Here is a 26,429-nt window from a genome sequence, read left to right as displayed (position 1 = left end):
ACGGTTCCTTAAATATTTGTAAGACATGTTGGTCATTGGGATTTTTAATAAAGCTGCTGTAAATCCAACTCTAGAACAAATTGATGAAGAAATGTAAATTTTGTAATTTTTCATACCCTGAGGATTAAAGCAAAAGTCAAGGAATGAAGTAAAATTAATTTCAAGGCAACCCTTTTGAATGTCAGTGGATGTTGGAAAAAGGGGTGTTGACTTACTACTGCACGTATGCTAGGCTAAGTTTACATTTGGAAAGAAAGAGGGATAAGGTAGAAATTACGTTTTTCCTATTTTCTGTAATATTAAGGTTGAGTAAAATTTATAACATGAAGTTGGAAGGAACAGTACAAGAAACTAATATTTGTAGAAACTTACTATGCACAAGACACCATCTTGGTACCCTATGTACCTTAGCTTATCAGTTGCTTAGAAGCCAGTCGGAAAACGTCAGTGAGGGTCCTCGACCTGACAGTCCCAAGCCCTCAGATTTTGGGCAAATCCCTTCTAGGTCAGGAGTTTGTACGAAACCCGACATAGGCAGTGTACAGATCTAACGGTATAATGCATGCAAAGTTGAGCACAATGCCTGGCTGACAGCAAGTGCTCACAAAGACTGGTTTCCCAGGGACCCCAGCCAGGAAATAGCATTCTAGAAGAGAGTCCTTTTCCAACATGGCGTGCCATTTCCTGGGTAGAGGGACTTAGATGCCGAAGTCAAGTGGAGGCTGCAGTTTATTAAATCATTATGATGAAGGTCACTGGCAATCAGGAGGTTCTGTTTTTAAATGACAAGCTAAGCCATTTTCCCATTGTAAGAGCTCATCTGGGAAACATAACATATTGTAATGATGCCTCAATTAGTTGGAATTGCTGGGGATTGTGCAGATGTGGTGTTTTAGTTAAAAGTATTACTGAAATTTAATTAAATCCCTAAATACGAGATGTTCAAATTTTATGGAAATCAGGTAATCTCTTCTGCAACATTGTTCATTCTAAATGAAATTCAGCCAAAGGGTTGGATATAGAGGGGCAAGAAAGTGGCAAAATTATTCTCAGGATGTTGTCCTGAGTTGTCAGTCTGGACAACCATTTTTAGTACTGTAATATTTAAACAATTGAAATATTCATAGTTTTGGAATAGCATATGGCTCTGAAAAGACTTCTTACAAGAGAAAAAAAAATCTCTGCCTTAAATTGCATCCTCTGGAGAAATGTTTTGAGATACTTGTAAGAGTTAAATATTTCAGATACTTAAGATTTTATGTTATGAACACATACAGATAGCAAGCAATCAAACTGTCCTTCATTTGCAATAAAATGAGACTGGTTGATTCTGAGACTGACCAGAAGAGAAGGTGACAGGCACTGTCAAAAGAGACTTATCCTGTCAGTATTTTGACACTTAGGGAGATAGACTAGAACCATAATTTTCTGAAAAGCCAAAAAGTTCTCCTTTAGGTTTATGATTTTGAGGTACTTAATTAAATATATTATCAATAATCAGTAGCTTTAAATATTCTGATTTTTTAAAAAGACTTTATTTATTTATTTGACAGAGAGAGATCACAAGTAGGCAGAGAGGCAGGCAGAGAGAGAGGAGGAAGCAGGCTTCCTGCTGAGCAGAGAGCCCGATGCAGGGCTCGATTCCAGGACCCCGAGATCATGACCTGAGCCGAAGGCAGAGGCTTTAGCCCACTGAGCCACCCAGGCGCCCCTCTTTCTGATTCTTTAAAGATTTTATTTATTTCTTTGTTTGAGAGGAGGGGTATGGAGCAGAGGGAAAGGGCCAAGCAGACTCTGAGCTGAGCTACAAGCCCACCGTGGAGCTGGACCCTGTGACACTGAGACTGTGACCTGAGCTGAAATCAAGAGTCAGGTGCTTAACTGACTGAGCCAGCCAGGTGCCCCCATCTTCTCTCTGATTCTGAATAACCCCAGCAAAAACTGCAAGAAACTGCATTTGCTTATGCAAACTCTTCTATTTTTCAAAGGGGAGGAACAAGAGCTAGAAAATGAATCTTTATTATCATTTACTTCCTTTTTAGTTATTTGGAACCACTTAACGCTATCTCTCGAGTTCCTGTCAAGGCACTGATCAGCGTTTTTAGTTAACTCCAAATACTTAAAATTATTAAAAGCCCTATTTAATAGGGCACTGGTTCTTGGACATCTTCCTGAAGGCTGACATTTGATGTGATGTGCAGAGGGCCATTTCCTCTGATGCTTATCACAAATTTTTTGAACCATTACTGTCATGTATTTTTTCAGTAAATTACAGGAGAAGCCCATCGGCAAAGCGGTGGGTCCCTGTGCTCCACTGAGTGGGATGGCAGTCTTGGGCACCCACCGCAGGGGGGCTCAGGGAACTTCACAGCAGCGTGAATTAGACCCCACAATAGTACAGGCTGGAGCTGGGGCTGGAGCCCCTCCCAGCTGGGGGCCTTCTCCATGGCAGTTCCTGAAAGACGGAATGTTTGGGAGGCTGCTGTGATTGGAACACTTGGGCTGTGGACTCCTTCATTCTCAACTCACAGATGTCCTCGTCCACTCATTTGTTCCCTCCCTCATTCATTCATGCAAGCATACCACCCACTGGGGACCAGAGGTGAACGAGGTCCTCCCTGACCTTAAACAGCTCTCTGAACCACAGAGGAGGTCCAGGCATGCAGAAGGTAGAACCCGTGGGATGGGGCCTCACTGAGCTGTCACCAAGAGTGAAGGTCACACGGGGGCTCAGACAGTTCCTTCCAGAGTCATGCAGGACTGGACGGGGTGGGGGGTGTGAGAAACAGTGTCATCAGTGACAGCGAAGGAGGAGGGAGATGCCAGCTGTGGGCACGTGAATGGCCTGTTGGAACAGGGGCAAGGGGGGGGTGACACCTGCAGCCAATGCTGCATGGCCTCTTGAGTCCAGTGGGTCTCAGTCTACATTCAGTGGGTCATGGGGAACCTTCAGCAGCCTTGAAATTTTAAAAGCTTGGACCTTTTCCGTGGTGAAAGACATGGCTAAAATGAAAAGGGGAAGTTGTGCTGTTTATTTTGTTCAGTGGGAGGGATATGTCACAGAAGGGTTGCTTATACTATAATTAAACAACCAGGATCTAGCTCCAGTGTTATAGGCTGCCAGAGTGCCTGGGACCCTTCAGAGGTCAAGAGTCTAAAATGGCTGTTTTCCCACCAAAGCCATGGCACCATTCTCCCCTCTGTCTCCTCTCTCCCCTGAGTGCAGCTTTCACTTCTGTCAGTCGTCCTGTGACCCTGAATGAGCTCCCAGCTCGCTGCCTCATGACCGTGGTGTTGCTGTCCTGTCAACTGGGGCACGGCTCCCTCTCTGGGTTAATGTGATTTTTCCTTCTCTCCTTACTTCCTTCTCTCTTTCCCTCTCTGGTCAGTTTCCTTACACAAAATGCAAGTCTTTGGTATTTACACCATAAAATCTAGGCATATTTCATGCAGGAAAATGTCCTTTACATATACTTTGGATTGTAGATAAAAGCATACAGTTCAGTCGAACCAGGGATGCACTCTCATGACGTAACCAGGCAGATATGAAATGACAAGCCAGCGAACGGGGGGTCCTTACCTGGTTCAGTCTGTTAAGTCTCCCGGACACCTGTCCGCACTGACAGGCCCCACAATACCTGCCCACAGCTCCGAGAGAAACCGTGGCTCCACGAACCGTGCACTACCACTGGCTCATGATCTAGCGGGAGCAGGGCTTTCTTTCCATACAACATTAAGAAGAAATACTTTAACTGTGATTTACTGACTTTAGCTTCTGTTCTCTTCTGGAGACTGAAAAGACACCATGCCTGGAAAGTCTTGAAAATTTCCCTTTTTAGGTGCCTGAGCTCTGCGGACAGACACCTTTCTCAGGCAGGACCCAGAAATCTTTAGGGGCCACAGGAGTGGCTGGCCTTCCTCAGTGGCGAAGTGTGAGACTGAGCAGAGCCAGGGGATGAGGCCTCACAGAGCCTTTAACTGAGGCAGAGTGAGTCAGCATTCCATCTGCAGAGTGGCCAGGATGGGTCCAGGGTTATGGCTCGCTGAGGGCCTTTTATTGTATGGTGTGTGATGCTCGCAGCTGGCGGATACGCTCATGGAAACGCCAGCACTTCCCACGCTGCTTGGCCTGTGCTGTCTGTGCGGCCGAACACCCCTGCCTGCTGCCCACCAGAGCCAACCACCGGCTGGGGTATAAGGGCTCGCATAAAGGGGCTGTGGCATCGGTACTGAAGATGGTGACCACCCTGACAACGAGGAGCCTTTTTGTTACAGAGGCAGCTCCCTTTACAAAACAGCTGACACCAGAAGGAAAACACCAACAACAGGGGTGATGCACTAGGCCTTTATGGTTTTAGGGGCGAGCCACTCGAGGACCCCACTGTGGGTGTTGGCTTCTGCTCTGAGTGAGGACGCTGGGAAAGGGGGAGAGCAGAGGAAGGGGACCTCCGAACTGGAAGAGCCAGTGCGGCTCACACAAGAGGGGACCCAACAAGAACATTCTAAGTAGAGTCCACAGTCACCATCTGCAGGAGCCCATCCAGGGATGAGTAATTCCCAAGACAGCTTTCCCCGCTGGGTGAGTGACTTCAAGATCCCCGGGGCAGTGGGACCTCACATGCCGCCTGTGACCAGCATGCTCCAGCACATAACCAACGCGGCTTCCTTCACCAACGCCTTCGCTGTGAAAAACATGGCAGCCGTACTGGGCGAAACTGTGCTGCCTGTGTAGTTGTTTGCTCTGTAGCTCAAGGGTCTATCCCAGTGACCAGCCACAAGCCCTCGGCTGACCAATGACCAGCCCACATCTGCAGCCACGAGTGGGCACCACTGCCTTGGATGGCAGCTGGCTCCGCAGGCCACCACGCTGAGGAGGAAGGGAAGGGCATTCTCAAGGACGTTGTTAGCTGGTGGCACAGTGAGGGTGACAGTCTTTTCTGCCAGTTCAGTGGGCTATCTGCCATGCTTGGATCTGACACTTTGGAAAAGCACTTAGAAAAAGCTTCCCCTGGATCGAAGCTAGGTGTGCCAAGCACATGCACTCCCCTACTTGTGCGGCAACCAGCTCTCGGGACCCCAACAGATTCAAAGAACAAAAGGAAAACACACCAACTCCACTCTCCCTGCAAACGGAATTGGCTGTAAAAGTATTCAGAATGTGGATACATATACTGGACGTCAAGAAAAGAGCTTTTAATCTAACGTGGCAAAACCAAAGTTTCACACAATGTCACTATCTTGGCATCCTAACAAGGCATGTGCCTGAAGTGCTCACTCCACAAACACCGTGCCAGGAATGCAAGGGTTTGCTCGGTTTACCTTCCAGGTGACCCTGATGCTCTGAGATGACAGGGGCTCCAGGTGCACCTCCTGAGGCGGGCCGTCGGGAGCTGTAAAGACCAGAACCCACAGGTTAGAGCCGAGTTCTAGACAGGCTGGTGTCTACACAACATGCCAGTCCAGGAGACAGGCCCCCAGCAGCACAGAGGAGTGTGTTTGCAGCTTTAGTGAGCAGACCAGTCTGGCCGAGTTGTTGGTACTGAATTCACCCTTTGCATCCTCGTTCCCACAAGAAATGAACCTTGAGGACCTGTCCTTGCGTTCTTCCTCACCACACCTTTGACAACGTGATTAATCCACTCAAGTTGGAGCAAGTTCTCAGGTAAGACAGGAAGGGGTAAGACAACATGGCTTTTATGAAACCCTGTGGTGCCTATCGAAGACCCTTCTTTTTCCCTTGGAACTCATGTTTAGGGACAATGGCATTGGAGTCATGGGGGAAAAAAAAATCAGTTGAGTCCCTTTGATGGCTTTGGGTTTTCACACTTTGTGCTTGAAAACTCTCATGACCCAGGGGTGGTAGCCTCAGAAAGCAGAAGCAGAGTTAAAGAGTCAAAGCATGCAACTCACACCACCCTATTTCCAAAACTTGCAGGAATCCAATTACCTGCTGGTTCCAGTCAGTCACTGGGTATCAGAAACGTGCGAGCACCAGGCACACAGTGTAGAACTAAGAGGCAGAACATCTTTTAGTCCACCGAGAGCTCACGTGTTACTAGAACAGCAGAATGCACGTACTGTGAGAGAGAAGAGTCTGCCAGCCTACAGCACGGAGGACACTGAAGCATCTTCCAAGAAGCAGAAGCAAGAGGGAACTCGGGACTTGGAGGAAGAGACCACTTTGGGGTCTCTGTGGGATGGACGGTCCTGCCATCCCTGCTGAGCTGCACAAGGGCCGTTTCTGTGGACATGGAGATGCCCTTTTGCAGAAGAGGCAGATGAGAAAGTAGCAGTACTGATTGTGAGCTGGTTTGAAGGGTCTGGAAATCGGTGGAAGGGTAAAGGTAAAGGTCAGATTAGGGGAGAAGCAAGGTCAAGGGAAACATGATCTCCTTGGTTCAGGAGAAGTTTCGAGTAATAAAGTTGCTAAGCTGATGGGTGTTTCCATCTTTCTTTCTGAGTCCAAATTCTGGCTATCTCACTTAGCAGCTATGTGGTTACTTAATTCCTCTGTGTCTCGGTTTCCTTCTTTATAGAACAGGACAATAAAATGCATGTCATAGGGTTGTTATGAAAATAATGTACTCAGTAAATACAAGCAATAATAATCATTATCATTGGGTGTTTGACACATGGGGAGAGGAGGAGGAAATTCATAGAATGAAAAGAAAAGGTATGCTTGAAGGAACAATGTCTGAACACAGAGGCAAGTGTATTGTCAGGAATGGAGATGGTGAGGTCCTGGGACATCAGAGTGACCATCTCTGCGGTGGGAGGAGGGAGGAAACAATGGGGGAACTTTTGGTGGACTTGCTGGTTGTGTTTTCTTAGCAAATAATAAGAGACAAGGTCAGGGGTGCCTGGGTGCCTCAGTTGGCTAAGCAGTTGCCTTCAGCTCACATCATGAGCTCAGGGTCTGGGATCAAGCCCTGTGTTGGGCTTTCTGCTTTGCGGGGAGTCTGCTTCTCCATCTGCCCCTCATCCATCTGGCACCTGCTCTCTCTCCCTCTCCCTTTCAAATAAATAAACAAAATCTTTCAAAAAATAAAAATAAAAAAACCTAAGAGGCAAAGGCAAGAAATCAGAATGGGAGAAGGAAGGTGGGCCGTGACTTTAGGAACGCAAGGGCTCAGGGAATGGCGGTGGCCGATGGAAACATGTGCCCTGCACAGCACAGGGAACACAGAGCCCCTGTTTGACTTGTGAACATAACACAGGGAGAAGTTGTGTGTGGGCCTTCCCGACGGCATCGACAGGTGCAGACAGAGTGTGCAGGTAGACTGGGGAAATCATTGACACTGGGCAGGAAGAAACAGGAGCCCAACTTCTTCTCCTGGGGGAGGGACAACTGGGCCCTCCCTCTGGCTCCCTACATGAGCAAGAAGGCAGCGGTTGGGGGGCTCTGACTCCAGAAGCCCAGGCTGGCAGGACTAGGAGAAATGAGAAGACGAGGAGAAGCCGGTTTGCCAGAAAAGATGGTTCATTCTTTTTTCAAATATGAACTTGAAAGGAATTGGAGATTTGGGGGCAGGAAGTGTTTACAAGGGCCGGGAGAGAAAGACAGGGGAGTCAGCTTCTTTCTCCTTAGCTCCTTCGTCCTGCTAACACCGGCCTGACCTCTCTTCTGTATGTCTCCTCTTTGTGCTTGGTCTGTCAGTGTCCCCACTGAGGCTTTCAGCCTCGCTGGACAGCCTGCCCCAGTCTCGCATCCATGGCTGGTGCCAGTTTCTATTTGGGTCCTAAGCACTGATCTGGTTTCCGCTTTACCTCTTTTAAAGGGGACACGGGCCCAGAGCACCCTTGAAGCCACTCGGACATCACACTCACTTCCCTGTGTTCTTGCGTTCTGTATCCTGCCTCCCTCTGCATGCTCTGTTCTCCACCCCCAACCCCATGTACCACCCCCCGACCCCCCGGGCTCAGCCATGGTCAACATCTCAGTGGAACCCAAACGCACCTGCCCTGGGCAGATCTGACCTTCTGTCTTTGAGCTTCCTTTTCCCTCCACCAGGATTGCCTGCGCACATCTGGGCGTCACCCCCCAGTCTCCCCTACCTCAGTGTGGGGACCATCACAATCACAGTGGCACTGGGCACTTGGTGCAGGGACACCTTTGCACCAGGCTGTCCTTCCCCAGCTGACTCCGAGCTGCATGGCCTCCCGATCTGGGTTCCGGAGCAAGTCCCCGCTTTGAAGGGTAAAGCAATGTGCCAACCAGAATGCACAGCACACCTCTTTCACCCAGCAGGCCCTGGGGACAGCTGGTTTTCTGGGGGTGCGGCGGGCTCTTGGATCTACCCATGAGTCCCCATGCGGGAAGGCAGTGTTAGCACTGAAGCCAACTCCAGAGCAGGGACCAAGGGAGGGGCTGGCATCCAGTGACCTGCCATCATTGTTCTTATAGCTCTGTACCTAATTTCTGCTCCCAGGGTCATGCCCTTCAAGCAGGACTGCCTTTTGATACAAGCTCCCATGAAGATCTGCGATTTCTCTCATGCTGATAATTCTGTGGTCATCGAGAAACATGGGGTTCATTCACAAAAATCCTTCTTGAAAAACTGATTCTGAGGTCTGACAGCTATATGGGGGCTGCATTATTTTAATTTAATTGTGCTAAATCAGACGTAAGGAAGGTCTTGTCGGTGAGGAATGGCAGGTAAAGTGGGGACAGCATCTTATCCTGCTTCCTTTGGGTGTCTCTGGCTGTGGCCTTTGGTGGGGCATTTTGGGGGCAGGGGGAGGCTGTGAACGTGGGCATCACAGCCTCAATATGATACAGTCATGCTTAAAAACAAAGACAGGAGGATAGTGTTTGCAAAATGACCTTGATTCTATCAGAAAATGTAAAGTCAATGATGCAGTCATGAATTGGGGAGAATTTGTTTTTCCAATCTAGTCCAGACCTCTCCCTCAAAAATAAAGGGATAGAAACAACGTCAAAGAGAAACTCCAAAAGAATATAATCTATATGCATACATTAGAGTCATGCCCAATATAATTAGGAGGCATTTTGTTTGGGAACTGAATTTTCCATTCCTCTAAAGCATTAGAGGAAAAACTTTTTAAAATTATATATATAATATTGCACGGAGCACTGGGTGTTATATGCAAACAATGAATCATGGAAACTACGTCAAAAACTAATGATGTGGGGCACCTGGGTGGCTCAGTGGGTTAAAGCCTCTGCCTTCAGCTCAGGTCATGATCTCAGGGTCCTGGGATTGAGCCCCATGTCAGGCTCTCTGCTCAGTGGGGAGCCTGCCTCCCCCCCTTCTCTCTGCCTGCCTCTCTGCCTACTTGTAATCTCTCTCTCTGTCAAATAAATTTTTAAAAAAATCTTAAAAAAAAACGAATGATGTACTGTATGCGACTAATGTAACACAATAAAAAAATGAGTCTGCTTTCAGAAATTTCATGCTTTCCTTAAAGCTCTTGAGCTGTAATTATTCCACAGGTCCTCATCTCCTGGCAAGTAGACAATTTCTGTAAAATTTAATCCAAGACAGACTGAATTCCCCAAAGCTGAAAGTATTCAAGATCAACCATTGGGTACTCACTTATTTAACTAACTTTGAAAACTGTGTTGACGTCTGACATTCAAGAATTTATTTTTATGTTCCTGAGCTGAAGCTTTACTATATATGGAAAACGTAGTTTCTTCTTCTGTTTTTAAACCAGAATATTTCACTTTTTCTTGCGAGAGGAGAAGGATAGGAGGTAAGCATTAATAATGAAGGTGGTTTTCCAAAATAAATAATCTCTGCATTTCTGCAGAAGCCAAAATTGTTCAATCTGCAAAACAGGAATAATTGAAGATGATATGTGCAGTTCCTAATGCTCTTCCCAGGCAAGACAACGTTTATGAATTCTGTTTGGTCAAGACAGTGATGACAGACCCTTCCTGAGTGCCAGACATGCAGACCTCAGCTCTTATTTCCTCTCCCAGGTACCGGGCCTGGCTCTCCTCCTCACCTCCTCAGCGGCCTCCTCTCCTGCCTCCTGCTTCCCTGACAGTCACTCTTCACGATGGTCCTCTCTCTCACTTCCAATCGGTGAATGCAAGACCTCAGCCTCAGAACTCCCCTCCGCCCTTGAAATACCCTCCTCTCCACAAAGCCATCTCCTGGCTTCTGCAGAGTGTCGGTGCCAACTCAATCATTTACCCTGGCTGGACCATCTCCCTGGGAATCACTCCCAAATTTCTCTCTCTTATTGGGGGATTTACTGAGGGCTTACTCTTCTTTGCAGGTCCAAAAGTCGGCAAGGACTAGGGTACAAGCATGGGTTCCTCTGCTGGAGGCAGGGGGGTGAGAAGGACGCTCTTCGCTGGGCAAAGAACGGTGTTTGATAAAAACCAAATGAAACAAAGAACAGTTGACCCCCCAGACAGGGAAAAGAGAACTTCATGTAATAATTATTTATCAAGTAAGTAGCTTATTAGTTTAAACTCTTTATTTATCTGACATGTATTACATGCCAAACACTGTTCTTGGTGTTTGGGATACGGCAATGAACCAAACAGGCAACTACTCCTGACCTTGTGGGAGGGACCAAAATAGATCTAAACAAAATAAATTGGTAAAGTATATGCAGGTTTTTACTCATTTTTTTAGTTATTTTTATATAAATTATACGTTATGTTGATGGTGATGTTATTCCTACAAAGGAGAATATTGAGGGAGGGAGGGCGCCAAGTGTGCCAGAGTGGGCAGTGGGTTGGACTTTAAATAAGGGGTGTCAAGGTAGGACTCACTGAGATGACCTTTGACCAAACACCTGAGCAGGTGTGGGAAGAGGGGGAGGAATATTCCAAAACATTCCAGAACATTCTAGGTTAGCCAAGGAGTGTATACAGAGCATGAATGAGGAGCAGTAAGGCAGCCAAAGTCTCTAAATGGAAGCTGGAGAGAAACGAAGGCTATGGAGGCAGATTGCTGAAGGCTCAGGTGCAGGGCATGCCTGGTTCTTCCTGGTGGGCAGACCCTGTGCCTTTGATGTCCCTTGGAGGAATACAGTTGATGCCACACGGGGCCCTACTGTGCACCACACTTCATGTTTACTGTTACATGTGGATGCCTTTTGTTCCTTAAGCCTCATCGTATCCTGTCTCCCTCCTCCCCCCAGCTCAGCACAGAGAGGGGACACTTCCTCTAGATTGGAGCTGCTGCTCTGGAATGTGATCAGGAAGGGTACAAAGAGATGTTAATTTAGTGCTGGATCCAATGGAAACCCGAAGACTCCATGTGGCGACTCTTCCGTAATTCCGACCTTCCACTCTGAGGCATCTGAAAAAATTCAGTGGTTTCCCAGCGAGCTCCTGAAGAACTGAATGTCCAGGTTCTAGGGGCAGATTCATAATGAAATAGTGAAGGGATCAGCCAACCCAAACTTGGGCAGAGGCCATAGGTGACATGTGACCTTTAGGGGAAATTGGTCTTGGTGACAGTCACCTGTGGATGGGACATGCTCATGGGTCTTGAGTGAGCCTGGCGAGTCAGTGCATTTCTGGTCTGTTAGGGTCTAATCCTGTAGACTTCTGATAGCATCTCCACTTCCTCCCTCACCTTCTCCTCTTTGAGGGCTTAGGGGATGGTAAGGGGAGTTGGGAGGAGAGCACTAGACAGTGAGGCCCCTGCTGTGTGTCGAGGGCATCAGCGTGTATGATATCACCCCTGTGCACTTTCACATGAAAACACCCTGGGTGTGGTGGCACTGGGAAACACTGTTTTCCAACATTAGGTAAGGATTCTGTGCAGATGGCAGGGATTCCTTCTTCACTGAGCTTTGCACTGGGAGAGACAACAGGAATCCCAAACCCAAATTCCCACCAGAGCAAGACCTAAGTTAGGGATCTGTGAATTTTTCATGTAAAGGGCTAAATAGTGAATATTCAGACTCTGTAGGCCATGGGAGGTCTCTGTTACATAGCCTTCTTTTTATTTATTTATTTTTTAAAGATTTTAATTATTTGACAGACAGAGATCACAAGTAGGCAGACAGGCAGGCAGAGAGTGGGGGGAAGAAGGCTTCCTGCTAAGCAGAGAGCCTGATGTGGGGCTCGATCCCAGGACTATGGGATCATGACCTGAGCTGAAGGCAGAGGCTTTAACCCACTGAGCCACCCAGGCAACCCCATAGTCTTCTTTTTAAAATGTAAACCCCATTCTTTGCTTGAGGGTTCTAAAGGGGATTTGGCCCCAGGGGCTTGAAGTTGCTAAACCCTTAAATGAAGGAAGGGTGGGATGATGATTAATTGAGGGGAGCCCATGGTCAGCCTCAAGGTAACCTCTATATACTTGGCTCCAGCTGATAGGTGCCAAGCAGATACTCAGGAGGATCTTTAAATTTGGATTTTGATGTGAATTTTCCCAATTTCAAAAGTTGGCACCTAAATTCGAAGATTTGCACTATGGTAGACGGACAGAAGCCAAACAGGCTCAGGCCTGCTGTGCTTGGGCTTCGGTTTATGACCTGGGACACCGCCAGCCCATCAGGACAGGGCTGGAAATCTCAGGCTGCTGGTCCCGATGATTCCTATGGTCTTGGAGCTCTGGTTGGGTGTGCCTTCTTCTTCTACCTTCCAAATCCCTTCCCTTTTGCCTTTCTCTACTTTTCCTGCTTTATAAGACCCTTCAAAATGTCAGTGCAAATACATCCTATACACATACACACACACGATCACTGTTACACCCATTCTAACACAGTCCTGCAAGGCCTCTCTATGATGATTCCTCCCACATTGGATTTCCATGAATGGTCTGCCTTGCGCCACACACACATGAAGAGGAAAACAGGAGGAGCCTGTAGCCACTCATGTTGAGGGGGCACAGCATCACCCAGGACCCCGAGGTCCATGCAGAAAGACGACATGCCTTGGAGGCAATTGTCAGAAGGATTCCCACTTAGGTGGGGAGGAGGCACTCACATCATCTGGGAAGACAGGGAACTTGGACGGCGTTCCAGACAGAGGGCACAGCACACATGCAGAGAACTGGGGGCAGGAAGGGGCTATAGGAAGACGAGTGTAGCTTCAAAGCAGAGGAGGTGGGGAAGACCCCAACCTAACCACCTCATAGACACATTTCCAGCTCGGTACTGAGAGATGTCCCCTGGGCCTGAGACCTGGGTCCTGTATTACCATAGAGATGACAGGGTCTACAGCTTCCACTTGAGAGAGAGATGGCCTGCTTGAGAGATAGCCCCCCCTTTTTTTTTTCTTAAGGAAAGTGAGCAATAAGGATGGAAAAAGGTCACCTTGAGATGACAATAACCCCCCAAAAATGTGCCTTGGGGTATAGTTGCTGGGAAGCATTAGTAGCAATCTGCTGCCACTGCAAGCAATTCTGATGAGGGGACCTATGGCCAGGACAGTTGCCCTACCTTCTCCATGAGTCACAAGTCAGAAAACCTGATTTCTGCAGGTCAGCCACAAAGCCTATGCACCAAGACAAAGACAAATTCTGTTTTGGAGCTTCCCTTTGCTCTACCTGCTCCCCTCCTTGCATTTTTCCCCTTGCTCATCTAAATAGTAAATCAGAGAGGCTCCATGGGGCCCTGAGCAGCCCGTGCGCAGGGCAAATCCCAGAGGTCAGTCCTGGAAGCCAAGAGACTGTCTGCAGAGGGCCTAGGGAATGGTCCTGCAGGCCAGGAACCTGGAGTGGCTATTCACCTGGACTTCTGGCTGGGAGACAGATGTTGCCATGGCAACTGTCAGATGCAGCAGAGGCCACGGAGAGCCCAAGAAAGAGCACCAGCAGCAGGACTCATCACGGCCATCTCGAGGCCGCCACCAGAGGCACCATTGGGAATACAGTTCTTTTGAGAAGGAAGTCCAGATGGGGCACAGTTAGAGCAAGGGTTAAGGGAGGGAGATGATTGAGCAGTGCATCCAAGATTACATTTGGGGTCAGCATCTCCTTCCTAAATACACAATGTGATGAAATTCCAGGAAGTTCGGGGGCTGTTTAAATATTTAAAGAAGATTCTAGTTCTGCAGGAGCCCGTTGACATTCACTTCTCACTTGTTTCTGAGAAATACGAAGTACTTTTAGAGCTTGCATCCCCCACTCCCCCTAATTATCCATCTGTTTGTGGTGAGGACGAGAAAGGCATCGTTATGTCCATTTTGCAGATGAGAAATCACATCTGAGGATGGCTCATCCTCAGACACTCAAGAATATAGCTGTCCTATCACCCACCCTTGAAAACAATTTTCCAGAACCAGTATGTTCCCAGGTGGAGAATGGAGGGCTCATCCCCACTGCTGGGAGACCTGTCCATGTCACCCATTTCTCATGGATGGTACTGACTACATGTAGCAGTAGAGTTAAATGTTTGCATTTGTTTTGGCCCAGCAATCTCACTGCTTGGAATTTAACCTAAGAGCATAATCAAAGTGTCAAAAAACAGGCCACAAAGGATGTTCATCACAGTGGCATTTAGAGTAATAAAAAATGGAAAACAATAGACATGTCTACTAGTACAGGATTTGTGAAATAGATGGTGGAAGGCATCGTTATGAATTGGAGGCAAGTACTTAAGGGGTCTATAGAGTGATGTCTTCTTAGAATGCCATTGATGATGGTCAAAGAGAAGGGGATGGAGGGAAGATGTCAGGAACAGACCTCATTCCCCAGCTGAAAGCTGAAACAATCTTCCTGTGCACTCACTCATCTGGGGAGGACCACCTTAAACCTGGTGATGAAGACGGGATCTGAGACTAAGTTCTGATTTCACTGTAGCAGTAAGTAGTGGCTGATTGGCTCTGATTCCTGTTAGGGAATGGAAAGCCAGATTTAAGGTTGGACACTCTTCCTCCCAAGATAGGAGCCAGGCCTGGGTCCTTGCCTTTCCTTCCCCAGAGCCGCTCAATGGCAGCTGGCTTCCGCCTCTCCCACCAGTACGTGGGTTGATGGCCAGCCTTCACTGGCACTGCCCAATGGCTCAGACCCCCACAAACTGGTCAGTTCACCCTTGGTAGCCATGTGCGTGTGGTGGTGGATGGGGCGGGGTGGCAGTGTGTGCATGCGTGCATGTGTGAGAGTTTGTGTGTGTGCAATGAATGATTCAGTAGGTGATAGCACTGTGCCCACAGGTAGCCATAGGTGGTGGATTGGGAAAGTAGTTTTGCCTTCTTCAAAATGCTTATCTCTATCTTCTAAATTTTCAACACTGATATGAACTTATTCATAATAGGAAGAACAACAAAGTTTACTATAGAAATATTGACATTTCTAGTCAATAAAATATCGTCTACCGCTGTCTCCCCAACTCCTCACACACAGAATGTTCTTGTCATTTCCTAGTTAAACCACCGTCTCACACCTGGACTCCATCGGGCCTTGGGTAAGACATACACTCATGGTTTCCTGTCAACCCAGACTCCATGCATTCAAACAAAGGAAATGTAAAAATGGCTCAGCTCTTTAAATATCACCAGACTGGCAGTCTCCTATGTCTGTGTTTTAGTTCTTGTATGTGAGAACCCTGAATGAAGTTGCAAGAACAGTGTCTTCAAAGTAGAAGGCAGAGTGCTGTCTGAGTCTCTAACAGGGCCTGGTGCCATGGGGGCATTCTTCAAAAGGCCTCCACTAGGCACAGCCAATGGCCTGATTCTGTATTAGCTATCTGGGCCCGGGTGCCAGTGCCAGGGCTCCGGGATGTGGGCCTCACCCACTCACACGCACCTGCCTCGTCCGCAGTGATGGAGAGCTCGTTGCTGGGCTCGCTCTTGCCAATCCGGTTCTTGGCGTACATGCGGATGCTGTAGGTGGAGGAAGGGTGGATATCAATGATGGTGGCCGAGTTCAGCTGAGGGGAAACATCTTTGGTTCTCTGAGCAGAATCCCAGGAGTCTTTTGGGTTTTGTTTTTCAAAAAAGAAGAGATAGAGACGTGAGTTTTTTTCCTCTGCCTCTGAAAGTTCACAAGTAGGAATTAAACACACGCACATGCATGCACACACACGCACACAGAGGAAGGAAGAAGGAAAGAAAGAATAGTTACAACTCAAAGTGAATTCTCAAAGCAATGCTCCCAGTGCATTAGGGGAAGTTGCCATCAGAGGGAGACACTGCACACTCGTTACCCATGCTAAGGGGGACAAGGGCTGTGGACAGCAGAGGTCTGGGGCGGGGAGGGAACGTCTGAGGCACTGGTAGGTATCAAGGAGGAAGGTGCAAGAGATAGGACCGTGCATCAGTGAACTAGGAAGCGGCCACATCAAGTCACTCATTGGACGAGAAGGTAAAAGGAAGTATGGTTTGGACCCTGCCCCACCCCCCCCCCCACAAAATCTCTGGGTCTCAAAAGTTATTGGAAGACCAGTGAAACCTCTAGCCATGTCAGCAGATACCATGCTGCCATGTTCACTGCCACGTCCCCAGTGTTGGCACGATGCCTGATGCATAGCAGACAACACATCATATATGCTGTTTAACAGACGGATGCATGAAGGGCAAATACACAGACCTCTGAGCCCTGGGGATGGTTCATTTCCCCTTCCACATTCATGATGAGCATGGAAGTTCAGAGGACTGGTCTGCCTACTACAGGTAGCCATAAATGTTAAGAGGTCTTCTGGAATTGTACAAAAAATGTCTCTTCCAGGCTGCCTTGGAATGCTATAACCAACCAGGGAACAGAGCATAATCAAGAATAACGATGACTCTTCCACCTAAAAGATAATGTATCACTTGGGTCAAGAAGATTGAAGGTGGGAAAGCACTGATGTAGATAAAGAAGATGTTGCAAAAAGTCACACGGTGGGAGAGGAGAAGACTATGACCCAACAGAGGACCCTGTAGTGGGGGTTTGGGACCAGTGGGCAGACACATAAATATGGACCCTGTCCCACGAGGATAAAGCCAAACCTTCTGGAGAAGATGTCTAGGACAAGAGAGGAGCCCTCAGAAGCCATAAGGTGCAGAGGGGTAGCTAACCAGCCCTGGGAGGAAGCAGGTACTTGTCGTGGTTGATGGCTCTGGCCATCTTCACTGAGGATATGTCTGGAAGAGATGGCAGAGAGGTCCGAGGAAGCCTTGTGTGTCCACTCACTGCCTCCTCCTGCCAATCAACTCAAGAAGAGACCATGGGGGCATGGCCAAGGCAAGGGTTAAAGGGCAAAAGCGCAAGGTGCTTGAAGAAAGGGTGGTGTTTTTAGCTTCTTTCCTGCAGTTTTACTACACTTTGATTGAAAAAGATGATATCAATGATCATGATTATTAGAATAAGGTTCAAAACAACACAGGATGGATTTTGAGTTAAAGTTTAAGAAGATGGGAAAGCATGCTTTATCCTGGAGGATTTGAAAGTAACTGAATGGAGAAGGAGAAGCAAATCTAGTTAAATTCCCAGACACCTTCTTGCAAATAATACAGGATCAAAGGAGAAATAAAAACAAGGAGGTGACCACCCAGGAGAAAAGAGTCAGGACAGGGATTAGAAACACTGCTTCTGATTGTAGATGCTGACGTGCAGACAGGCAGGATGTGGATTATTAGCAAAGTATGCCGAAAAACGTAACAAGGGGCAGAGCGATCCTGACCCTCAAGAGGATGGAAATTCAGATTGAAATACAAGTACAACTGGGAAGGGCAAACCACAGACAAAATAAACTCAGGGGTGAGTCCTGAGCAGAAATGCAAGCTTGGGAGTCCAAGAGCCGGAGGACGCATGGGGGTCCTGGGAAGAGAATGAACGGGAAGGACGAGAAATGAAATTGTCAGGGGAATGTATCACATGTGTCCTTGCCCCGTGGAGGAGGGATGGTGCTTTTGGGGGTGCAGAGATCAGATGTAGTGTCAAGGAGGGCTCATAGTTCACGCTGGAAGGTCCTTCACAAGGGGACTGTTACAGAGGAACTTGCAGGGGATGCTAAGGCTCCCAGCATTTAGCGAGAGTGGGGAGCTGCTCCCTCTGGGGTCAGGAGAGCCAACGGGAAGGGACAGCATTGCCGGAGTCCAGACAGGGCTGGGACCTCAGAAGAGGGGCCCCTGACAGAACGCAGCCACTGCCAGGATCCTTGTCTGAATCATTCTTTGTGCCTGCTCCTGGGCGAACCCAAGGGGAGGACAGAGGGAAAAAAAAAAAAAAAAATCTGTGTGTTGTAGCCGGTGCAGTTCCGCTCCCAGAGAAGGGCAGACAGTGGGCTTGCGGGGAAGGGCAAAGTGGCAGCTGGAGAAAACCCAGGACTGGAGGGAGCTCAGGCTTGCAGAGTTGTATCTGCTCCCCCATTGCTGTGCTGGGCATTTTGTAAACGTGACACCTGCAGTCCCCAAATGCATGGGTACAGGGGAAACACCTCGGAGTTTTGTGATGCCGGCACTTTCAGACCCACAGAAACAGAATTACTTCGTGATGGTGCCCAGACACCTGCGCTTTGCAAAGCCTCTCTCTGGGCCATTCTGGTGCACAGCTAGAGTTTGGAGGGCTCTATCTGACGGAATTATTACAACATCCTGGTGACGTAGGGATTTTTATTTTCCTGAGAAACGCAGGCCTATTACACGCCTGGCATGACATAGGGCTGGGGTTTGACCTCACCTGTGTTACCCTGAAGCTTGAGGTCATATTCTGGTAGCACGTGACCTCCACATAGTCCCTATGGGACCCCTAATGAGACAGGAGTTCAATCTCCCAGATATCTGTTGGACGTCTCATACGTCCGGATCAGACTGACAAGAGCTTGATTTGGCTTACTGACCAGGAGTTCAGCCAAGTGCAAGGGAGGGGAACAGAATTACTGTAACCCCTATAAGTGTATGGGGATGGATGTGGGGAGACATGTGCAAGGGTAGACTTGGACCCTGGTTTAGCAAGGAGATGTCAGGGACGTTCCCTGAACCAGTGGGTGGGGTTCCCCGACATGCCCCAGAGAGACGGGTGGAGGAAGAGGATGGGGAAGTTCAGACTCACATTCCTGCTTCTGAAATGCTCAACAATCCCATGGGAGGACTGAGGGAGCCCACAGGGATCAGGGTGCTTGTACTGGGTGCTCGCTGGGGATTCCCGCTTGGGGGCCCATACCCTGAGTCAAGGGGGACAGCAGATCACAAAGCACAAACATAAGAAGAGTGAATTTGATCTGAAGAAATGTTGTTAGAGGCCAAAGACCAGGAGGAGTGAGGGTGACCAGAAGGATGTTCTGGAGACAAAATGACTCTGAATGTGGAAAATTTACAAGGCAATTCAGAGAAGGACCACTTCTACTGCATCGGTTACTGGAAGGGAGACACAGGGCACAGGTACAGCCCCTCTCCTATCTGCTTCATAGAGGAGATATTCTCAGGTTGAGATAGGGAAGAGAGGTTTGAGAAAGAAGGTTCTGGAAGACGGCACCTAGCTGCATAAGGGAGTCTGGGCTTCCTGGGCTGGATGGTTACGTTCTAGGACAAGAGAAGGTCTGAAGGACTGGAGCCCCCTCAGAGATCTGTGGGGCACGGTGCAGAAGGAGACAGGGCCAGAAGGGGGACAAGTGCACGAGGAAGGTTGCCTTCCAAAGAAGTGAGGGATGGATTTCCGCAAAGCACCTGAGGAGCTGGAGGCACACACATGGCAAGACACTGGGACTGGGTGGCAAAGGGGTTTTGTGTCCACTGAGAGGAGAAGCAATGCTCTCTTGGAACCCAGTCACATGGTAGCCAAAGCCACCAGTGGGATGGTGGCCCCCACAAGGCAAAGCTGATGATGCGGGCAGGACGGGATCGGAGTGGGTCAGGGGGTGGTTAGAGGAGATACACATAAAGGGACTTGGGATGTTTTATTTTTCCTGGCAAACAGGGAAGCAGGAGTGTCCTCTGTCTCCCAAACCTGGAAGGGGTCTCGTTTGACCAGAGGGTTTAGGGGTGGGAAGAGTTCCACTGGACTTAGGGAGGTCTGTTCTGGTGCAAGAAATGTAAGAACTTGTGACCGTCATGGCCGTCCCAAGGCAGACGTGTGCTTTCCTGGGGCTAGTGAGTTTCCATTGCGGGGGCTGTTCAAGCATAGACCGAGTGACCCCTTGTAGGGACCCACTCTGTTACGAAGGCCAAGTACAGCAACACCTTACATTCTTGGCAAATTAACGAAGAGTAGAGAGAAGTGTCTTGAGATGATGTCATTGCCTACCACAGAGGACGAGAGTCAACAAGTTCACAAATGTTTATGACAAGTCTTATGTGTGGGCTGCTCACTGTGGGGGATGCAGGGTGGTAGCACAGGGCTCCTCAGACACAGTCCCATCCTGAAAGGGTCACAAGAGCCCTCAGAGGAACAACTTCCCAGTAGGGGAGACAGATGTTAAACGTCTCCCCAGTAGACGATCTGGGTATCCAATAAGCATCTACCAAATGTTCCACAGCAGACAGGATGCTATAGGAATAGAGGAAGGGGCACACAGTAAAATGGGTGATTAAGGAAGGCTTCCTGGAGGAAGAGCCAGTTAAGCTGTGATTTCAAGAACCAGTTTTCTACATAATCAGCCTGTAAGTTACACTAGCTTAAATTATAGTTGTCCTTTTTATACACCCAGAACTTATTGAAGAAGAAACCAGTACATGAAAAGACTAACATGATTTTTTTTAAAGATTTTATTTATTCATTTGACTGAGAGAGATCACAAGTAGGCAGAGAGAAAGGAAGGGAAGCAGGCTCCCTGCTGAGCAGAGAGCCCCATGCGGGACTCGATCCCAGGACCCTGAGATCATGACCTGAGCCAAAGGCAGCGGCTTAACCCACTGAGCCACCCAGGCGCCCAAGACTAACATGATTTTTACGGCAGTGAACACAATTACTGCCTGCTGCTCAGACCTTCCAAACTGAAAGCAGTGGAGGGTCTGGAGGGCCCTGCTGGAGACATGAGGTAATGGAGTCGGACCCACCTGTTCCGTGGGCTCTTCCCAGTGACTCTCCTGGAGCCGATTCTAACTCCAACTGGGTTAGACCCGCTCCAGGGCTGTGTGAAACTCTCAGCCCCCAGCCCTGGGCGTGCGAAGGATGGATAGGCTCCGGCTGCAGCCAGATCATAGAGAAGGAGCTCTCCTACGTGGGTCATGCAGAGCCCGATCAATTTAGAACTCGGAAATGCCGTGACGATGATTCTTAGATTTGGATCACGGGTAAATTAAACACCCCAAGTATCTCCTGAGTGCTCCTCACTTGGCAGGCGCTGTGCTAGGTGCTGGGAACCAGGCACACAAGACACCAGACACCTGAGTTCCTGCCTCTGGGAGACTTATAGAGAGTGCTGGGGGTGCTGAGGATTCTCAAGTCAGGGGTACAGATGGTTTTGGAGGCATTTGATTTAGGAGCACGTATGCATGCCAGACTGATACTCCAAACCACCTTTCGGAGGATGTTGGCTACGTGCCTGACGTGGAGGAGGGGCTTTAAAGCAACTCCCTTGTTAAAGAGTGTTCCCCGAGTTCACACGGAGGGCCCACAGCATGCTAGGCTGTGCTAGGTGCTGGAGGAACGGGATGGGGAGAACCAGGCCTTGTGGCATAGGAACTTGCAGCCCGGGGGAGAGGACCCACAGATCAGTGGTCCCAAAAGTAATGGCCCTATTCCCAAAGACGGTCCCATTCTGCAGAACCAGTGCTGAAACTGCAACATACCTTTTTGGTGACACAGTTCAATCCACGACAACATCATAAAAATGTCAGTTCTCCCTAAGTTGATTAGCAAAGTTGATTCAATGCCAATTAAAAATGCCAAAATTGTTTTTACAGAGCTAGACTAGTTAATCCTAAGGGTCACACATGGAAAGTGAAGAAAACGTCAAAAGGCAAAGCCAGAAGAGTGGAGCAGCCCCACCAGAAGGAGGACCACGCAAAGCCTCCATGTCTAGCACGGCGTGGTGCTGTCACAGATGGAACGATGGACTAGACTAGAAAGTCCAGAACTTGACGGAGGAGGACAGGGAAGGCTAGTCAGTGACAAAGCTGGCATCTCCCACCACCAGCGAAAGGTGGGCTTTTTAATAAGTCACACTGGGGCAGCAGGAGTCCCATGTGGGAAAGGACCCAGGGGGACCCGTATCTCCCAGCATATACGAGAATCAAGTCCGAGTGAATCAGAGATGTAAATGCAGGGGTGAGAGCAAGAAGCCATGTAAGCAGAAAGCACGGTGGAGTCATCCATAGCCCAACCACACAGAGCAGCTTCTCTAACTTGACTCAAATTCCAGATGCAACAAAAGAAAATGTTCATAAATTTGGGGGAAAACAACGACGACAACAACCCGTGATCAAAGAAACAACTGTCTGACGGCCCATGATGGCCCGGCCGGGAAAGAAAGCAGATGATGCTATAGGAAGGCGTGATGGGAGGCCTGGCCTCAGGGGTGGGCCAGACCTAACACGAAGGGGGGGGGGTCCAGAGAGCAGTTGGGAGTAAGCATAGGAGCCACAGGGTCCAGGGAAGGGGTGCTCTCGCTGGAGGGCAGCCTGTGGCCATTGAGGGACTCTTGTTCCAGGAAGAGGCTGTGGTGTCCCATTTCACAGCGGGGAATGCTGAGAGCAGTGGGCAGTGAAGGCACCCTGCTGGTTAGAGACAGGCCTGGTTGTGGAACCAATGGACCATCACCAGCACCTGGAAACGGCCGATTCCCCTGAAGACAGGCAGGCACTGAACCGCTCCCCCGAGAGGCCCCCCCCAGGCACGCTCGCCTAGAGCACAGAAGCCAGCTATCCTGTGGTTATGCTCAGCCAGAGAGACTGTCAGGGGCCACCCCGCCTGGGGACTCTGCAGACTGTCCCCACGATGTGTGTCTGCCTTTCCCGGGAGTCCTCCTTGTTACCCTCTGTGTCTGGGCCATTCTCTGCTGAAATGCACTTGCCTCACCTAAGAGATGTTTCCTTCACTTCAAGATGAGTGTCTCAGAACTTGGAATTCCTTGGCTCTTTCCTGGCTGTTGTGTCTACAACAAAGGCAGGTGTCCTCTCTTCCCTGTGGCCCCCAGGAGACCCCATGTGTCCTAGCTCCTGAAAGAGCCCCATTCGGGCCAGTGCTGTCTTCAGCTAGCTCACCGCCACCACGTCCCCCGCCCCCAGCCCAGGCCAGCTGTCCCGTTCCCCGGTGACCGTGTCACTGGCAGCCCCTGGGCTCCTCGCTGGAGCTCCCGCAGGCCCGGTGGCTGCATGCTACTGGGGCCCTGCCGTGGCTCGGGGCCAGCAAGCCGCTCTTCTGGGCATTCCCGACGCAGCTGCGTACGTACAGCAAGACTCAAGGGCTGTTTCTAAAACCACCGACCACCGTTCTGGTGGGAAGCATGCTCGAATGTTGCTGCTGGGACTCCCCCTCAGCCCCCCCTCCGGCCCCTGCCAGGCCCTTGCTCTGCCCCTCACGTGCGGGTCTGGAAGCGTCCCTCACTCAGGGCCTGCCTCCGGCTGCCAAGCCTCATTCACACTGTGGCCTCAGTCCAGACATCCTGAGTCGGTCAGCACTGTGCAACCCGGTGCCACCCGGTCACGAACGGAGCCCAGAAAGTGAAAAGTAAGGCTACGTGGGGGGTCTTTGAGGATTTTGTTAACCCTACACACGCTGGTGCTGCTCTGACGCCTCCTCTCTTTTATGAGCCACAAAGTCCCAAGAGGAGGCCACAGTGGCGACTTTCTACCCTCGGCCTGAGGGATCCTCAAGCTCCAAGGGATGCAGGCGTCGTCACTCTAACCAGGGTTAACAGACACACCTGTCGTGGTCTACTTTATTTACGGCCCTTCTGGCCCCAGGGAAACTGACCTCGCTCTGAGCAGGAGCAGGTGCCCCTGGCCCATCTCTGAGACTCGTCCAGAACCTCCCTGCAGGGTCCATGCGGGTCTCCACACAGAGCAGCTCTCCTGTCTCCGCACAGACCCGGCTTACGGACTCTGAGCACAGCGGACCTCCAGGCTCTAGACGGAAGTCCCTGTCTAGAGCAGCCCCCGGCTGGGGAAATGTGCCATGAAGGGGGTGGGGGCAGAAAACAGAACACGCCGCTTGCAGGTCGGTGGCAGTAAGGGGTTCAGGTGGCAGGCGGGGAGCGAGCCTGGGGTCCGGAGGGAAAGGAGGGGGGGCGGAGGCACACAGACCCCACCCGCCAAGGGACCTCGTGTGCTCTGAGCAAGGCAAGACAAACTGGTGAAAAGAGCATCTCTGGGTTTCCTCGAGTCGGGGTTTAGTCTTACAGGTAATCAGGAATAACCGAGGAAAACAATGAAAGGGTTTTTCGAAGTGGAAATAAAGCTGGAGGAAATAAAGGACTTACCTGATTTATTTTTGCATTCAATATCGTAGCCTGTAATGGGGCTGTTGCCATCAAACCCCATGGTCCACCTGAGGGTGATTGTGCGTGCCTTCACGTCTTTGATCTCAATTTCGGGAGGATCTGGGGGCTCTGTGCAATCGACAGGAAAACTGGGCTTAGTTCAAACATGGCTCAGACAGACACGCAGGTGGAAACGCTGAGTACGGCTCAGAAGAGCTGTCAGCCTCCGATGGCGGCTGACACGCTTACTGGGAGTGTTTTTTTCCTAATTGCATTTCAGGGAGGAGAAATTCCACTTTCCCAAACAGCCCGGTGTTTACAGCAGGGTTATACGGCAGGCTTTGACGGCAGTGCCGGGCCCACGTGGGGTGTGGATTAAATGTCACCCCTCTGGTTTAGAATCCAGAACTCAAAAAAAAAAAATATTTTGGCTTCACATGTGAAGGTTTCCTTCTCCTTCAGATCGCCTAGCAGAAGCATTCCTACCACTTGGCTAAGCAGGTGCACTCCTGCATTCGTGCCTTCAATGGGACTGTGGGGTCATCTGGCCCAATTCCTTTCAGGACTCTGTTCCCCGTGTTTTGGGGGCTGCACCGTACACGATCATACACACTGCCAAATACTGTTTTAACACCAACTTGGAACATATTCAAAATTTCCTGGGAGTCAGGAGGTGTTACATAGCCACACACAGAGGTCCGAGCCTGGGCATACACTTACTGTCCTAAAAGCAGTGTTTTCCCCCAGTTAGGTCTCCTTCCTACCTTGCACTGTGAGCTGAATTATTCCACGGTCCTCCCCATAAGAATTGATAGCATGACAGGAGAAGAATCCAGAATCTTCTCTAACAGTTGGCAAAATCTATGTGTAAACCAGAAAGAAATCCATCTTATCCAGTAGCACGGAACCAGGACAACTAAAAGGGTTTTTGGCTGTAAAACAATCTCTCCACTCCCACTCTTCCTACATCCCCAGGACGCACGCGTGCGCGCACGCACACACACACACACACACACACACATGCACCCTGAGAGCAAATGATCTCCGTGCGATTGTGATGGTGTAGATGGACAGGTTCAACGTACATCATCAATGCCAGTTGCCAGCTCATTAAACTGGACAACTGGACGTGTAATTTATGTGGGGGCCATGGTCAGGTAGATGTGTATTCCACAGACACATTTATTTTCTCGTGCTGTGCCTTTAGTACATCCAAAACAATGCTGCCCGAAGAAGCGGATCTGTAAATCCTACAGTAGATGCTTGGTGCTGCAGGACCCTCGTTAGAGCTCTCTCTAGAAGGACCCCAGGACTGGAGTTGCCCCAAATCAGTGTCAGTGGTTCAAACATGGGGCGTTCTTTTTCCCCGGGTAGCTACAGAGCCTCTTCTCCCCCAACTACAAACACCACTCAGTTAATTACTGACAGTACTAAAAAATATAAGGGGCTATCATACTTTTTGTAGCTTTTGTGATCCTCTATGGAGGAATGAAGTTTTTATGTTGGATTTTTCCCAAAACAGCAAAACATATTTCCTTATAAAGCCCATCTAACTTCTGTTTCTACAGGACGTTAAAACGGGGGCACAGCATAGGAGGTCATTTCTCCAGTATAAACTCATTAAGAGACTCAATTCACCCCATTTTTTTTTTATTACAGTTGGGTTCCCTGGCATGTTCGTCATCATTCTATTCATAACACTTAAGGTCAAGCCCTATTTTTGCAGGCGACTGAGTAATGTCGCTGTAAGGAAAGGGAGAGAAATGGTGCGCTTCAGTAAGTCCCGAAAGACTACTTGCTGTCTTCCACCCGTGTGCCCCCACTTAGATGAAAGGACAGGATTATCCCGACGGTGAAGGTGGACTCTGATCTGTCGCGTTCACTGTGTTTTACCTGCAGAGTGGAGATCACCTCCTCGCCCACCTCCTTGGTGGACACGAGGTAACGGGCCATCTCGGGGTTAATGATCCGGTCCTCCTTCTCCCAGCGGACTATGATGGGCTTCTCACCGTGGGCCGCACAGCTCATTTCTTTCTTCTGACCCTGAGTGGCCAGGGTTGTGTTTGGATAGGATGTTATCATCGCAGGAACTGAAAACCCAAGAGGGACACGACTTACTTGGCAAAGAGGCATTCCTGATTTCCCCACCTTAACACTCGGTGAAATCATGCTTAACCAGGGGTTTCTTTAGAAATACAATGTATTCA

At 49.3% G+C, this 26,429-nt stretch overlaps 1 protein-coding gene across 1 annotated transcript in view; it reads right to left on the bottom strand.

The window, feature by feature from the left end:
* DSCAM (DS cell adhesion molecule) overlaps positions 1 to 26,429 on the bottom strand; it is a 780,684-nt gene that overhangs the window by 111,953 nt on the left and 642,302 nt on the right. Inside the window, exons 14-18 of the mRNA XM_047708625.1 lie at positions 26,116 to 26,312; positions 24,987 to 25,083; positions 24,223 to 24,351; positions 15,687 to 15,854; positions 5,320 to 5,390 (exon numbers count right to left, since the gene is read on the bottom strand). Of these exons, the coding sequence (XP_047564581.1) occupies positions 5,320 to 5,390; positions 15,687 to 15,854; positions 24,223 to 24,351; positions 24,987 to 25,083; positions 26,116 to 26,312 (662 nt within the window). The remainder of the gene's footprint in view (positions 1 to 5,319; positions 5,391 to 15,686; positions 15,855 to 24,222; positions 24,352 to 24,986; positions 25,084 to 26,115; positions 26,313 to 26,429) is intronic.

The sequence above is a fragment of the Lutra lutra genome, chromosome 1, assembly GCF_902655055.1.
Source record: "Lutra lutra chromosome 1, mLutLut1.2, whole genome shotgun sequence".
Lineage (NCBI taxonomy): Eukaryota > Metazoa > Chordata > Mammalia > Carnivora > Mustelidae > Lutra > Lutra lutra.
Note: the sequence above shows the minus strand (reverse complement) of the source record. Positions and strands in the feature narration are given on the sequence as shown.